This window comes from Protopterus annectens, chromosome 13.part0 (assembly GCF_019279795.1).
Source record: "Protopterus annectens isolate FY-2018-M chromosome 13.part0, PAN1.0, whole genome shotgun sequence".
NCBI lineage: Eukaryota > Metazoa > Chordata > Ceratodontiformes > Protopteridae > Protopterus > Protopterus annectens.
The window spans coordinates 1,201,506,489-1,201,524,093 of NC_056747.1; the positions used below are offsets into that span (position 1 = coordinate 1,201,506,489).

The following is a 17,605-nucleotide window of genomic DNA, read 5'->3' on the forward strand; positions in this document are numbered from 1 at the left end:
ATGTTTAAGAGAAGGCAGGACTTGATTATGTAATGCAGGATTGATGACAATTACAGAAAAGAATATATGTGATGTATAATGTTTGTAACTGGGAGCATGTTAATATGGTTTATTTTCTTTTATATAAATATATGCTTGTCTATGTCTTAAGTGCTAATTCAATGAAGGTGTTATAAAATATTTCAGTTAATGTGATCTATTTAGACCTAGCCAAGGCATTTGACTTTGTTACATATAAAGAATTTGCTGGAACTATGCCAAAAATTATGATAAATGGATAGATCATTGGATCGGTTGCAAACTGGTGGACTGGTAGAACATGTAAAGTAAGGATTGGAGAAGCCCTATCAGTTCTCAGACAAATCTTATTTATTATATTCATATCTGATTTTCCATTTCAGAGCAACATCTGGTTAAGTGTGTTCACAGATAACACTAAATAGGGTCTACTGTGACAAACACAAGTAATCAAGGAATGTTGCAGAAATTTATTGATGCACTTACTGCTTCATCTGTATCTAAATAAATATATGTTGTTTAATTTCTAATGTTTGGGGATAAATAACTTTTTGTCATCCATATGTCATAAATAATTACCTTGTGAAGAAAGGGCACTAGACCTTGATACATATATATTGATATTAAAGTTGATGACAATTTAACTCCATTTATAACAGATGATATTCTGTTATAAGTGATATTCTGTGCCTCATTATTAGTAGGGAAGATGCAGTGCTTATAAATCTGTAGCTTAACCTATTTTAAAGTATTATATCTCCTTTTCCATTTATAATCATTCTAAGATAAAAAAAGCTTGAGAAGATACAGAAATGTATTACAAGACAGGTTGCAAAGGTAAAACACCTAAGTTATACGAAAAGGCTTGAGCATTTATAAATTTTTATTATCAACTACAAATTAATTAAGGGTGATCCAATACTCATACAAAAAGTTTTAAAGATGATATATCATGGCAGCTTTTTTGAGAGAATATAATTTAAGCGACATTTATTCGTTACATTAAATAATATAGTGTTTGTTAATCCACCTGTAGCAATAAGCAATACCGAACAATTCCTTCCTCAGTCATGCAGTAAGGTTGTGAAATGCTCTATCCTTAAATATTAGGAAGGCAGATAAGCTATCATTATAGCTATTAATATTTAAACAAAGGTATGCATGAATGGAATGAGTTGAAAGTGCATGATCCTTCCCTTAATTACAAGCGCCTCAAAAGTCTCGGAATGAGGCTGTGATTTTGATTAATATCACATTGAACATTGATTGTATGTTACCTTTTTTATGTTCATCAGTGTGTGACAATGCATTCTATTTCTCAGCATAAACCCATCTACAATACCCCACATCAACATTCTGGATTTGCAGACGCTGACAATAGCATTTCATCATTGACTTCTTTTAATAAATCATGCCCTTTTTCCATATGCTTTCTTCAAATTGCATCACAATTATTTCATACATACCCACATTCACTGTAAACATCATAGCCCCTTTTTATACAGCTCTTTATCAGATGTCCATCTTCAACAGAAAAGTAATAGCCTTTAGCATGATCCCTGTACAGCATAGTTCTTTTAAATCAATAAATCATCAGATAATTAGGAAAAAATGTCACAATTCACCATATTTGATTTGCAGATCAAACCACATACTCCATCCCCCAGTCTGAAAAACAACCATGACAAAAGTTGATTTAAGTATACTTTTCTCTACACTTATTTAAGATTAGAAATTTGTAGATAATTGTTTCACTGGAATACTGTACTCCCTGTCTAGCTGCAGTTAATTACCTGAAGTGTGAAAACGTGTACTCATCTGGATACATTGAAAGTTGTTAGACTGCTTTTGAAATTCTGTGTTAACTTAGCCTGGGGGTTTCTGCTTGCATTATAGTCTGGTCACATGTTTTAATCATTCTGCTCCTCTTCCGAGTGGTTGGCTGCTGAGATTCACCTGCATAAATCAACTGACAAAAGCTGATTTAAGTATACTTTTCTCTGCACTTATTTAAGATTAGAAATTTGTAGATAATTGTTTCACTTGAATACTGTACTCCCTGTCTAGCTGCAGTTAGTCTCTCACCCCCCCACCCCACCCCTGTCCATGTTGTGGTATTAATCTTGGTGGCTTTGGAATTACCCGCCCCTTCTCTAAATCTGTTTTTGGACACTCCTATTGGGCCCATCTCATTTGTTCACTCAACTGAGTACAGTGAGATCATATTTTGATTTCAGACACTCCCTACCAGTCCCATCTCCTCTGCTGTCTACAGAGAGAGCACTTGGGAAGGACATCCCCTATAGCATTTTAATCTGCTCTGTTCCCTCCCTCTCCTCAAAATAAATAAATAAATAAATTACGTGTACTTTTTTGAGCTGCTCTTACATAACTGTCTTCTACCTTAATACCTTAATTTACTGTTCTGTGTGCTTTTAAGTGTTCAAGTGCTCTTATTTGATTTATCATAAACTTGTTTTTGTCATTTTTAACTTATCTGCATTTATTTAAGCTGTATTTGCCTTAATATTGCTACACACTCAAGTGTGCTAGCTTGTACTGCATTTAAAGTGTTTTTGCTACTGTCATTAGTGCATTCTTTCTAATACAGAGAGAACCTTTTTGAGTAAGCCAACCCACTTAACTAATATATATATATATATATATATATATATATATATATATATATATATATATACATATATATATATATATGGATCTACCTTAGTAGATCGACAAGTTAAAAAAGCGAAAACGAATTCACCGACACCAGAAGATCGCAAATCACTTCACCGACGCCAGAAGATCGACAGTGCACAAACACGACATCGCATACACCCGACACATCATACCAACAAACAAAACAAATCCCCTATCCAAAACCCACACACACAACACAAGCACACCAAAATCCTTACAAACGAACACTAACCCATACATACACAACTATCTACAACCCTAACCCAAACCCTTACCCTAAGGTCCGTCACTATCGCACACTCACCTAACCCGCGCCCTAACCATAACTCACTTATCCCACCCCTACCCCTACAGACCACCAACATCGCACACTTACCTTACTCGCACCCTTACCTAACCCGCGCCCTAACCCTAACTCACTTATCCCACCCCTACCCCTACACACCGTCAACATCGCACACTTACCTTACTCGCACCCTATCGTCCGTCACTACCGCATACTTACACATCCTTTCCCCATCGCAGTGTTCTCAGCGTCGGTGTCTTCCTCCGTCGGTCTTCTGCCTTGTCGATCTTCTGGCGTCGGTGAAGTGATTTGCGATCTTCTGGTGTCGGTGAATTTGTTTTTGCTTTTTTAACTTGTCGATCTACTAAGGTAGATCCATATATATATATATATATATATATATATATATATATATATATATATATATATATATAAATTCCAAGCTTGTTTTCTGCATTTCCTGTAAGTAGTCTAATCCAGATACAGATTTGCTGTATCCAGGACTGTTTGTAATGAGAAAAACAGCTCTTGTACTCACTTTCCTCACTTGTCTAGAGGAAAATAGTTTTTTATTCAGGCATGTCCAAGGGTCAGCTCCCACTGTTCTTTCCTGTCAATCTGATGCATCTGGGCATCTTGGGGCAATGTAGCAATTGCCTCATGTAAACAAACAAAGACAACCCTCTCCTCCTACCACCCAACACTACAACCTGTGAGAGATGTACTTATCTAGCCAAACTGGAAGTAAAGCTCTCTCCAACCAAGACTTAACTTGACTGTCAAGAGGAGAAGGTAAACACTTGCATCACACCACACTCCTCACATAGTCGCACAAAACCTACACCACCAAAATCCACACATAGAAACACAAAAACATTCGCGGAGGCTTTCTATAATAATCTGCTCAAGCAACAGAGACCTCCAAAGCAGAAACGCAAACAACCTCCCCGCACCAACACAACGCAAATGACACATAGCCCACAGACTCAATGTGCCATCCAACCACAGCCCATAAGGCAAAACAACGTACCTAACACACTAGTCATAGTTGACTCTATAGTCAGGCACACTGATGTCCCACTCACCAGGCTAAACAAGGAGAAGGTTACTGTCAGCTGTCTGCCGGGTGCCAGGATCTGCCACATAACCCACGCACTCAGGTCACTCCACAACAAATACAAATATGACTCTGTGATTGTCCATGTTGGTGTGAATGACCTGAGACGTACTTCCCTGGATGACATGAAAAGAGACGTGGAAGAACTCTCCAATCTTGTAGCCCAGGCAGGTATGACCCTAGCCCTGAGTAGCATCCTGCCATCACCCAGAATGATACCGCAGTACAAGGACAAAATGATTGACTTCAACAATTGGCTAAGCTTCTAGTGTAATTCTAAGGGGATCCAGTATCTGTCTGCCTAGGATGACATGATGCTTTGCCAGAGATGGCCTGCACCTGTCAACACTGGGATTCCGGATACTGGCAAAGGCTCTTGCTGCCCCTATACTGCCTTTTTAGGCAAGGTTCAAATGACAAATTCACCACCGTAACAGGAACAGACAAGCAAAAACCGAGGGTAATGCAACTCAATGCTAGAAGTCTAAATCTCAAAATGCACTCACTCGAGGGACTCCTTAAAGTGGAGAACATCGATATCTGTGCAGTGACTGAGACCTGGTTCAAGGCTCCAGAGAGCACCCCTGCATTACCAGGCTATAACTCATACCACACTTTTCGGCCATCTAACCTGGACCAGAACACCAAAGGTGGAGGTGTGTCCATATTCATTAAGGATATCCACACCTCCAGGCTAGTTGCTCAGCATAATGCATCTGAGGTTATCCAAGTGCAACTAACTCTGGGCAAAACTGCAATCCAAATTGTAGCTTGTTACAGATCCCCCACCATGCCCCAGGATTCCCACTCTTCTTTTCTTGATATACTGGAAAATATTAGGGTTTAACCAAACACCCTAATATTGGGTGATTTCAACTACCCCATCATTAACTGGGAAAACTACTCATGTACCAACTCCTTTGCTCAGCGCTTTCTGGAATTCATAAATTCCAATGCCCTGGATCAACATATCTACACCCCCACCAGGGACAACAATATCCTAGACCTAGTCATTACCAACATGAGTGACCGGTGTTCCACACCTGAAGTCAACTCCTCGTTGGTCAGATCCAAACATAAGCAAATCACCCTAGATATCCACATCCTGCCCCCACCCCCCATTAAGGAAACCACTGTAAAAAATTTCTCCAAAGCCAACTTCATGCTTCTTAAGACAGAAGTGGTGAACTTCATGACACCCATGCAGATGGACAATACAGTTACGACTGCTGAATCCTACACAAATGCACTCTATAAGCACTTGCACAAGTGCATGGATTGTGCTATCCCAAACAGAACCAAGATTCTATCCTCCAAAAAAGGGAAGCCAGTCTGGTGGTCCCCTGCCATAAACAAACTCTACAACAGAAGGAAGAAACTGTTGCAAAAGAGAGTAAAATCCCATGAGTGGATGAGCTCCCTGGTCAACCTCAGTAAGAGGCTGAGATCCCTTATAAGATCCTCCAAAAATAGCTACAAAAACAAGATTGCCACTAATTCTAAGGATAACCACAAAGCATTCTATAGTTATGTCAAGAATCTCAATGGCAACACCCAGATCTGCTCTGAGTTACAGCAAAATGGCACAAAAATTACAGAACCAACAGATATTGCCAACATCCTGGCAGATAGGTTCAGTGCTAACTTTACCCACCTCTCACCCCCTAAAGGGCCCATTATCTATACAGGAAGAATGCAATGTCCCTGTAATCACAACTACACAGGTAAAAGCAGCACTCTAAAGCCAAGATCACAGCCTCCATGGGACCGGACAACATCCCAGGCTGCGTTTTACACGTACTTCAGAACAAACTGGCTCCCCACCTAAGCACCATGTTCAATCATAGCCTCATGTCAGGCTTTGTGCCCACTGAATGGTGCACAGCAACAGTTATCCCACTCCACAAAGGGGGAGCCACCACTGATCCTGGGAACTATCGCCCTATTAGCCTGACGAGCCTGATCTGCAAGGCCATGGAAAGTATCATCATGGAATTCATAAACAAAGATATGTGTAACCTCCAAACTCTGGACCCCATCCAGTTTGGGTTTGTGAAAGGCAGATCATGCCTCCTAAACCTGGTCAACTTCTTTGAGGCAATAACCAAAGCCGTAGACGAGGGTAAGGTGGTTCACACAGCCTATCTTTACCTCACCAAGGCTTTCGACACCATCCACCATTCTGGAATTATAGCTAAACTCACTAAACTAGGTATAAATCCCTATGTCACAAGATGGGTTGCCAACTGGCTCACTGACAGAACCCACACTGTTAAAGTTGTAGACTCCAAATCTGACTTCAAACCAGTGACAAGTGGAGTACCACAGGGTTCAGTCCTGAGACCTCTCCTGCTTGGTATCTACTTCTCTGAAGTACAGTTTAACACAGAAGGCCTCTGGCTAATGAAGTTCACAAGATGACTGCAAACTAGGAGCTACAGTCAAGTCCCAAAATGATGTGGACATCCTACAGAGTGGCCTCACTGAGACAGATGCCTGGTGTCAGAGCCATGGCCTCAAGCTCAATGCCAAAAAGTGCATTGTTATCTCCTTTGGTAAAAACTCTGTACCCATGAACTGCCACATAGGTGGCAGTATTTTTAATGCCGAAAGTGTGATAAGAGACCTTGGGACCCAGGTGGACAGTAGTCTCTCCTTTGATAATCACATTGCCACAGCAGTCAGGAAATCCTTCTACATGGCACACCTCATCACAAAAGGGTTCTCATCCAGGAAAAAAGAGGTCATTGTTCCCCTTTACTCTACATCCATTAGACCCATTATAGAGTACAATGCCCCTTTTGGAATGTACCTCACAAGACATCTGCAGCAGCTGGAAAGGCCACAGAAGTACCTCACAAAGAGGATTACTGGCCTCAAACAGATGCCCTACACTGACCGTCTCAAAAAACTCCAGCTTTACTCTGTAACATTTCGCCTACTCCGAGGTGATCTCTGCCCAACATATAAAGCTATGTCAAACCCAGTGCGGTTGGACATGCTACACCTAAAGAAACCCCAATACCTCCGAGCTACACACTCTAGGGATGTAAACCTTGTCACCACAATAAACAGGACAATAAACTGGAGGGATAGATTCCTGTCCCAGAGACTTCCCATACTCTGGAACAAACTACCCATCTATGTCAAGCAAAGTTCCTCATTAACACCCTTCAATAAAAATCTTGATGAGTGGATGGGAAATAGGAAATACACCCCAGGGATTACTTCTGTGGCTCTGCTCAACAGGGGCACAGGAAATTAACTTTCTTGGGTTGGCGTAAGCCAGGGAACTTTGTTGGCTAGGCTTACTTAGGCCCTTGGGCCGATAGCCTAGTACTGACCTATGAACTTATATCCCTCAGTTTCTGTGGTGTCAGTTATTCTGAAATGCAAGACATATTTTCATTTAGTGTTCATTCCAAATGACTGATTTTACCAAGCAGACATAACAGAGATGCCTATGAACTGCTTTTTCATAACAAACAAACCTGCCTCAGTTTCCAAGTGTATGTCAAAAAACATCACTTTCCCCAGATGTATGACACTTATCTCAAAGCCAGCCCACCCAGGACTATAAAATAGCTAAACAAGGTCTGTCTGCAATGTATGTCTATCAAATACCTCCATGATTACAGTAAAGCAGTCCTGTGCATACATCTCTTCAGTGCTGCTGGATATGAAAAAGCTGTTCATAGGGTCAATGGTATGTACTTGGCTAGCCACACTTGCGAGCCATTTTAAACCTAGCCAGTTTCCATTTTTGAGCTTGAAATAATCTATCCCGTTTATAAACTGGCCTTACCCATCCCTTGTTCAATATTTATATTTTACCCAAATGAGAATAACTGGGATCATACCATAGATAATTTGATGGGATCCATGAATGGGATAAAGCTTTTTGGAGCTGCCTCTGTCCATTAGTGGCACAGGGGGTAGACCTGGGGTAAATTTTCTGTTTGCAATCCATAGATCTAAGTTGTGTTTGAATATGAACAGGGATGAACTTTGTTTTACATGGATGGGGAGTTTATTACACACCAGCGGTATCCCTTCTGTTGATGTTGCAGAAGAGATTTGATCCCTAGACTGAGTATTTCTAATGCCATTTGACTTGCTGATGTGCAGTACATCTATCAGTAGGTTAGAGGATACTTTGATGTTCCACCTGCCACACCTCCCTCGTCTTACTGCACACTCACTTGTGAATTATCAGCTCTGCATGCAGCCTGAGGTACCTCTTAGTCCTACCATGTTGTAGCCACAATCATCTCTACAACATCACTTGATAAACTCCCTTCTAAACTGGCAAATTCCATTAAATCTAAATGCTGCAAATTTGACAGATAACTCAGCTGCAGGCCTGTGATCTGGATCTCCAAAATAACATCTCAGTTTTCTGAAAATTCCCATAAACTTCTGCAAGCCACACATTACGTCTCTGCCAATAATGCCTTCCTTCTCAGTCTCCTTCATGCCATATGTGGAAAACATGGAACAAATATAATAGCGGAACTTTAGTTAAGTTTCCTCTAATCTGTATAAATATAATGTTTTTCTGTCCTGATAATGGGCCATAGGACTGACTCAGTCATCAAATAATGTGTGTGTGTGTGTGTGTGTGTGTGTGTGTGTGTGTGTGTGTGTGTGTGTGTGTGTGTGTGTGTGTGTATATGCACTACTTGAATGAAATATAAATATATGTGTGTGTGTGTGTGTGTGTGTGTGTGTGTGTGTGTGTGTGTGTGTATACACACACACCAGGGTTGCCAAATTTCTGATGGGCCAGGTAGGGACAAAAAAAAGATATTTCACATTAAGTAACGACCACAAAAAAAGGTCTTTAATGCGGAACATCGCAGTTCCGCATTAAACACAAGTAACTCCGTGTTTGGCGATTTTTGATTGGCCCATATGCCGTATCAAAAAATCGCACAGCAGACCTTCTTCTGGTCAATGCAGAACATCATGCAGTTCTGCATTAAAGAGAAGTAGCTCTGTTTTGCAAATTTTTGATTGGCTCGTATACCGGCATACGGGCCAATAAAAACAAAATAAACAAAGCAGAGGCTGTTTCGCTGGGATTTTAACCAGCAGTGCGGGACTTGGGATTGGGCTGCTGATCCTGAGACAGTCCCAAGTGTTGAACCTATGACCCTGAACATTTTAATCAGAGGAATGTACCAGTACACCAGCTGAGCTGCTCAAATAGGGACGTCTGGCAACCCTGATACACACACAGATAGATAGATATATATAATATATATATATATATATATATATATATATATATATATATATATATATATATATATATATATATATGTGTGTGTGTGTGTGTGTGTGTCTGTACAAATGTTTACACACACACATATACATTTACATACATATATACTGATTTCTGCTTAAATGATCCCATTCTGCAACCTGTAGTGGAGGTGGGATTTTCACTCTCACCCCTACAGATCTAGTGATCGTGACTGATGGTGACATAGCGGACAGAGATGTGTTGGACTCTGGCATCACTGAATTAAGTCTTGCTGAAGTGGCACTAGATGGCTGTTGATAGAATCATATGATCCAATGCAAATTATTCCCAGATATGAGGAATGTATTTGAATATTTGTTTTAGGCATAGAGGGACACAAAGCAACAAAAGAAGATATGTCAAAGGCAGGTCAATAACAAATTTAATATGAATTCAATGAATTAGGCTAGCCATTGGGACTCAAACAATTATCTACAGTAAGTTGGCCTTATCTGTCATCAAAACAATATTCTGTCTTAATTCTGCTACTTAGGTCAATAAAATCGCCATCTAATTAGTTCAGCATCTAGCCTAATTGTGGGGTACTAAGGAGAACACTGAGATATATGCTTTGAATACTCTCAGATCCCTTTACTTAATACTCCCACTCTCTTATGACAGTCTGTGGAGAAGATTAATGGACCTGCATCCTCCACCTCCTCCAGCCAGGCCTAACTTTCTTCACTATGCAAATCAGTTGCTTTCTGCTATATTTCTGCACTGGGAATTTTTGTAGCAAAAAAGGATTTCAAAACTATGTCACGATAAATAGCTGTCCAAGTTCCAGGTCTCAATGCTGTGCGAGTTCTTCATGACAGGATTATTTTTTTTAATACTAGTGGAGTAATGGATCACTGCCTTATGATGATTAACAAACACTTTTTTTCCTTACAAATTGATTAACTTGTTTTTTTTTTTTAATTTGACAGCAATAGGAGGCACATTAAAACAAACTTTCCATCTAGGTATGGTGTTTGACTGAGGCCAAGGGTGAAGCCAGATTTGAACTAATCACTGGCTTTTGCAGAACAGTTCATTATGATATCAGGAACTAACCAAGTTACTGGAGTGGTACCTTAATAAGGGAAGTCAGAGCATCCTTAGACCAAACTAGTCCAAACTCCAGTCATCAAAGATATTGGACCTGGTTTTCACTAATCTAACCTCTTCTGTACAGTACTTGTACTTAAAAAAAAATCACTGTTCTAGTCTGAACACTGAGCAGTAACATTTCCCTTAAGTGCAAGACAGGAGATACCCCTTAACTCCTTTGTCTTCAATAACTATTGCAAAGCAAATCTACTCCAACTAATTGATGACCTAATGCAGTTTAAACACCATCCTCACCCCAATGACCTCACATCATGTGGCCTTATTCACAAATAAGTTCTGAGCCAACCTCCAGGTTTGCACGGAGGCCTCAGAAAAGCAAGTATGAACTGAGAATTGCTACTCCTGCTAAGGATGACTACAAAGCCTTCGTTAGCTATGCCAGGAACCTCAGACGTAATACCCAAAAGTGTTCTGAGTTAATACAAAATAGCACCACATACTCATCTGCTAAGGACATAGTCAGAGTATCACTGGGCAAATTTAGCGTAAACCTTACTCTACTATCTTTGCCTAGTTATGCACAGCAAATTAGTATGCCTATGGAACCCCCCTTTCACCTCTGAGCAGGTCCTATGTGTTCTGTCCAAGATTAAAAATATCAACTACATAGGCTCAGATAATGTGCCAGGCTGTCTTCATGTCAACACCAGCCATTGTCTGGCTGATTTGTTATTAAATCCATTCAGTCTCTGTCTCTGTCTCTGTATTGGATTCATGCACTACTGCCGTCATTCCGCTCCACAAGGGGTGATCCACTACTGATCTAGAAAACTGTATAGAAATAAATCTTAGCAGCCTTATCTGTAAGGCATTGGAGTACATCATCATGGAAGTCATTAACAAAGATACAGGTAATCTTCAAACCCTTGACCCAAACCGGTTTAGGTTTGTTAAAGGCAAATACTGCCTCCTAAACCTTGTTGACACTTTGGAACAAGTCACCAAGGCACTGAACTCAGGCCAATCAGTTGACATTGCATACCTGTTTTTAACCAAATATTTAATACTATTCCACATTCTGGTATCAATGATAAGATAATCAAATTAAATGTCCCTGTGTTACCAACGACAGACCCCAATCTGGTGGTATTGGAGGCACCATCTCAATAGTCACCAGTGGTGTGCCCCAGGGCTTTATACCACTTCCCTTTGGTATCTACTTCTCAGACATCAGGGTGACAACCAGGTCCTGTGGCTGATGATGTTTGCTGATGATTGCAAAATGGGAGCTGTCATAAACACCTCAAATGATCAACATATTCTCCAGGAAGGTCTAATATGCAGTAATAAGTGGTGCTTTCAATATAACCTTAGATTAAATGCCAAGAAATGCAATGCTGTGTCCATCGGTAAAACTTGTGACCTATGCTTTTATCACATTGGTAATAACCCCCCCCCCAAAAAAAAAAAAAACTTGATCATTAGGTACTTGAGCACTTTCATTGACAATGAACTCTCCTTTGACCAACATGTCAACACTGTTTTTTGGAAATCCTTTTATATAGCTAGACTGGGTTAGGGTTAGGGTTAAACTTGTGACCTATGCTTTTATCACATTGGTAATACCCCCCCCCCCAAAAAAAAAAACTTGATCATTAGGTATTTGAGCACTTTCATTGACAATGAACTCTCCTTTGACCAACATGTCAACACTGTTTTTTGGAAATCCTTTTATATAGCTAGACTGGCACCAGGAGTATATAATCTAGATCCAAGGAAGTTACCATCCTCCCTACACTCCTCCCTTATCAGGCCATTTATAATGCCCCCTTTGGTATATACTTATCTAAGCACATTATCCAGCCTGAGAGACCACAGTGTTTCCTTATAAAGACCACCAGGGGCATGTTCACCTTGAGCTACTCTGACTGCCTTAAGGAACTCTCACTTTTTATGTTCTATCTACTTTTGAGAGAGAACATCTGCCTATACTACAGAGTCTGGAAATATCTGGTCCTATGCAACATTCTTCACATCCATGAAATGAATATCATTATAAACTCCCACAGCAAAGATCTGAACTGCCAATGCAATATAAATAGGACCTGCTGGTGTGATCGCTATCTATCACAGAAAGTACCTCTTTTATGGAATAGACACCCCATGGATGTAAAGGATTGCAGTCCCCTGACCATTTTTAAGGGCAACTTGGATGAATGGAGGGGCAGTTATGTCTCTAATGTGTCCTCCTCAAGCCCTTATGGAAATTGGCCATATCTAGGTCCAAAGTAATTCATCCTGTTGGGGGCTAGTATTAATTTAATATCTTGGTAAATTCAATATGGGATCATGTACCTAGGTTACAAATGGTGTACCAGATCAACAGCCTAGTATTAACCAATGAAACTTATGCAGTTATCTCGTAGTGTCCCCAAGAATGTTGTCTTTCACATCCTGAATGTCTGACTCCAACAACACACCACTGCAACCACCAGTCACAACACTGATGACTATATTGTCAGTCTGGACCCAAAATAAAGTTGCAACATCGTATCTGAAGAAGTAAAAGTCAGCAGTACCTTTAACAGGGGAGAAGACAGAGATGCATACAATCACACACACAAATATGCAAAACATGAAAAGCACAAACGAGCAGCACAGAACAAACATGAAACACTCAACTAACAGTTCATATCAGGATCCTGATATGTTAAACAGCTGGTGACAGGAAAATGGGCTGCAGCAACTGGTACAAAGAAAACAAAATATCAGAATAATTTCTAAGTAGTTAAATTAGATGGTTTGGGAATCCTGGACTGTTATTTGCAGAAGAGCAAGCAACCTCCCCCAAGCATCCCTGTGGGCCTACAATATTGAACAGCCCTAGGGAAAATTGACTATTGGTTTTATTGCCAAAAAAGCATTCATCTAGCCTGTTAAGTTTGTACTTGCATTTTGGTATAAATTTAGTATTATTTGAGGATTTTGAGTTCCAGTCTTTTGAAAATTTGGGAGTTTATTTTCAGTCTTGTTAATCTCAGTAATTTAAACTTCAGTCTTCTGTACTGGAGGTAGTGGGCCCACTCCATGAGTCTGAAAACATTTCATCAAATATTAATGTAACATGAATATTGAATGAAACTAAGCAAAATGGAAAAGGTCATACAGGTAGTGGCGGGCTGGGTGCAGCTAACTCCTGACAATAGCATGTAGAGGCTTTTTTCCTTATACCTGTTTTACTCCAAGTAACATCTCCATGACTATGAAACATAGGGTAATTATTTAAACATGGTAGAGCTTAAGCATCTTTCAAAATACCATCTCATCTTTTTTTTTTTTTTTTTTTTTTTTTTTTTTTTTTACTTCAACTTAATTTTTTCATTTTTTTTATTGTTTTATGTCACTCTTTGGTCTAAAACTAGTATTCAAATGCATTCCACATAGCTCAAGATCTAGATATAGATACATGTATCAGCATTCATTGAAGCGCACTTCAGCAAAGCACAACTTTACAATGTCAGTCAGTGGCATTTTAAACTGTTAAGTCACCAGAACAAATATTGCCATGGGTACTGCAAGGTGGGGTGGGGTTGAAAACATTAGAGCTACATTTGAAATTTAGCAAACCACACTTTCATTGTACTGAATTAAGATGTGTAATTCATTAACTTCAAGATCAGCAAGCTAAACTGATCAGTGCCAATAACCATAAAAATAAAATGTCATGGCTTGCCAGACTGATGTCAATGGAAAATGCTACCTTTCTGTGGAAAACGGGGCTGTGAGAGGCCTTACTGGTCTAGTAACAATGTGTGATTTATAGAATGGTAAAGACATGCAGATACAGTGGCGGACGTCAGTTAGAGGAAAACATACAGGGGTGGTACGAGAAGATCTATGAATACATAAATGAAGGCTTCTCTGACCAGAAAGAAAAGAAATTACACTAAAACATAAATTCAACCAAAATAGGAAAATATAAAACATGAATGTAATCAGAATGGATTCGTATACAAAAAGGCTAAAAAATCACAAAAACTCATACAGAGAGTTGCTGTCCATTCTGGAAGAATAGGAACCATGCCTCTTGCATCTGACCCAGTCTGACTTAAAGAAAATGATTTCCAAATGGCATGAGCTGATCTAATATGGGAGGAACATGAGGCAAAGGATAAACAGAGTACTTGGCACTTTTGCCTGTACCTGTAGAATTCAGTAAACAAATGTAAGGCTAGCAGCTACTATAACAATGTTGTTATTTGGGTAGAATATTTTTGTAGCATTCATTTTTATCTGTTAATAAAAATACTAAGATACAGTTTGAGTTCTGTTCTGTTATTCACACTGCATGGGTCTAATGCAACATAAATTATGGTTCAGTGTCACTTGGCTTAAAAGATTATCAAACTGTCATTGACATTATCCAGTATGATTCATTATTGCAATTATTTGAAAATAAAACTGAATTTAAATGCAGCATTCTCGGTCAACACTCATACCTCTCAACCTTTAAGCACAAGAAATCTGGACAAAGCCTTAAATAAAAGTGGGACAGTTTTTAAATACTGCTCTTACAAACTTAGAAAGATGATAAAATAACAGGTTTTGCATTAACATGAATTTTCTGAAGGATATGAAGTCTGAAACTCATATGTCTGTCATTTGTTTTTACTTCAGTCTTTAATGATTTGCCACTAATTTGCCAGAAAAACAGACAAAAATATAAGGCAAAAATCTGGACATTCTGTGAAAATCTGCACATTTGAGAGGTATGACTGCACTTCTGTGTATTAGAAGAGTGCTAACACAATCCAGCTATAACATATTCTATGAAATTATTTTTAGACCTGAATTCCAGGCTTCTAGATGATTAACTTCACCAATGTCCAATCAGAATGATGAAAATTTTGAGTCAGTATTTATCACCAAATTAGAAAGTCCTTCCTTTAAAAGGTGTCATGCATCTGGCCTATTTGTTCCACACATCAATTTTGACATGAAAAGGCTCCTGTTACTTGAAACAGTGATGGATCAACATTTCTCTCCTGCTAGCCATGTGCATGAAACTTGCTGTTGAACTAACAGATTTATCTACTCCCAGGACAAAACAAACATTCCTGCCCAGATACAGGCAGTAAAAATTGCTGTCCTATAACATATATTATCAGAATAATTTATCTCATATCTCATAGCTTACTAATATTGCTGCTGAATAAGCAAAGTGAGGAAAAACATTTCAAAATTGCCCTTACACGCTGTCGCTGATCAAGGGGCAGGTTGGCAGATCCCAGCTCTCGGATCGAATTGATAAGTTTCTTGAGTTGACTGTCTGTGAAGTTGTTACGTATGTCATCAAACAGTTGTTTGGCCTTCTTACCCCATGCTTCCACAAACTCTTGTTCCTCCAATGAAGCTTGAATCTAGGACAAATAACATCAATTATTTATTAGAAGTCATACTTAGCACAAACCTCATGAGAACAATGCATACTTTTCATGTACTTATGTTAAAGTGAGCCTTATTAAATGGTAGTTGTCCATTTCATTTGAAAACCCTCAGCATTCTATACGTCTTAGACTATATTTAAATAATAAGAAAAATACAAAGGTACATCAAAGCATTAATTTCTATTTATGGGCACTGTGAACTAACATCAGGTGGCACGGTGCCTGGGCAATTTCTTTTGGGCTAGGCTTGTAAAGGCTCCAGGGCTATTAACCTAGTACACACCTATGAACCTATGAATCACATCAGCTAGAAACAGTACCTTGATTTAAATAACTGGTAAAGAATATGTATTCTCTCTTCACAGAGCAACAGTTAATGTAATCTTTCTCATTGCTATATTTCATAGCATAGTAAAAGTTAGTTGTGCAGAGATTTTTTAACTATTTACATTAACATGGACGGAAGTTTCACACTTTATCAAAGAAGAGTCTAAACGTTTTTGGTGTACACCCTTTCTTCAGTAACTTGCTTCTGCTAAGTCAGTGAAGTCTGCTCTCTGTCTATCTGCACTACAGTGACCATTCCCTCTCTGGGCTCACATTTTCAGAAGTCTCTCTACTAGGATTACAATATCTTTTCCTGTTCCTGAACCCCTACGTTACACTTTTTCCTCTGAGTCTTTCTATTTATTTGGCAATGTGCAATGCTCATTGACTTCCTAACTGGTTTACATCTGATATCATGACTTGATTTTAGCAGGCTGTTATAATTAACTCATTTTAAACCAGAAAGCTATTCCCTGAAGACCATAAATATTGCTACAAAGGGGTTAATGTGGTCATCCAGTTCTCATTCTGTACTCCCATTTGAAATATAGCAGTTAAGATTGGGTCTATATTACAACGTCGAACTCACAGGAGTCTGAACTTTGTAATATCGAACCCATATGTTCGAAATGCGAAAATAACGAAGCCACAGAACACCATTTTTTTTCCCAGGGAAAAATTTCAGAGGGCCGTTTTCACGGCTTTGCTATTTCCTCCACTGTGGTGCGATCTCAGAGTTGGTATATTTAAGTAGGGGGGTTGTGGCTAGCACAGCCCCCCACATTAGTTTAAGTTTAAAGTGTACGTGGTTTTTTTTGTACCGGATCTGTGTTTTTGTACTTTTTGGGTTTCGAACTTCCTGGTTCGATATTACAGCATTCGAACTCCTGTGAATTCGACGATGTAATACAAACCCATTAAGATTACCCCATTATTTAATCATATTGGGGGGCTGTCTTGAGCTTTAAATTCAGTTTCTCAGCACAAGTAAGTGACATTGAAAGGACATGGCGCCCTGACCTCAGTATGTTTATATATAAAGCCAAAGCAAAAGTGAATCAGCCATGTCATTATAAGAAAAAGCAATACGATTCATAAAAATAGTTAACATCATATGAATAAATTTTTAATAAAAGCAACGATATCAATGTTTTTGTGCCCCAATGTACTTTTTCAGTCTTGCCTTGGATGATAAGGGCTCATGGTGAGGAGATAATGTTTGGTTTCATATATTATATTTTTCATTTATGCTAGTGAGCACTTTATTTTTTTAGAACCACTCCTATAGCCCTTTGCTTCCTGCTAATGGAGGGTGGGGGTATTCTGGCACAGTGCAGTAGAACGTGTGT

The 17,605-nt window shown here is 39.2% G+C and overlaps 1 protein-coding gene across 1 annotated transcript in view; it reads right to left on the minus strand.

Moving 5' to 3' along the window:
- ACE (angiotensin I converting enzyme) overlaps positions 1–17,605 on the minus strand; it is an 806,509-nt gene that overhangs the window by 608,097 nt on the left and 180,807 nt on the right. The window contains exon 2 of the mRNA XM_044055209.1: positions 15,735–15,902. Within this exon, the coding sequence (XP_043911144.1) occupies positions 15,735–15,902 (168 nt within the window). The remainder of the gene's footprint in view (positions 1–15,734; positions 15,903–17,605) is intronic.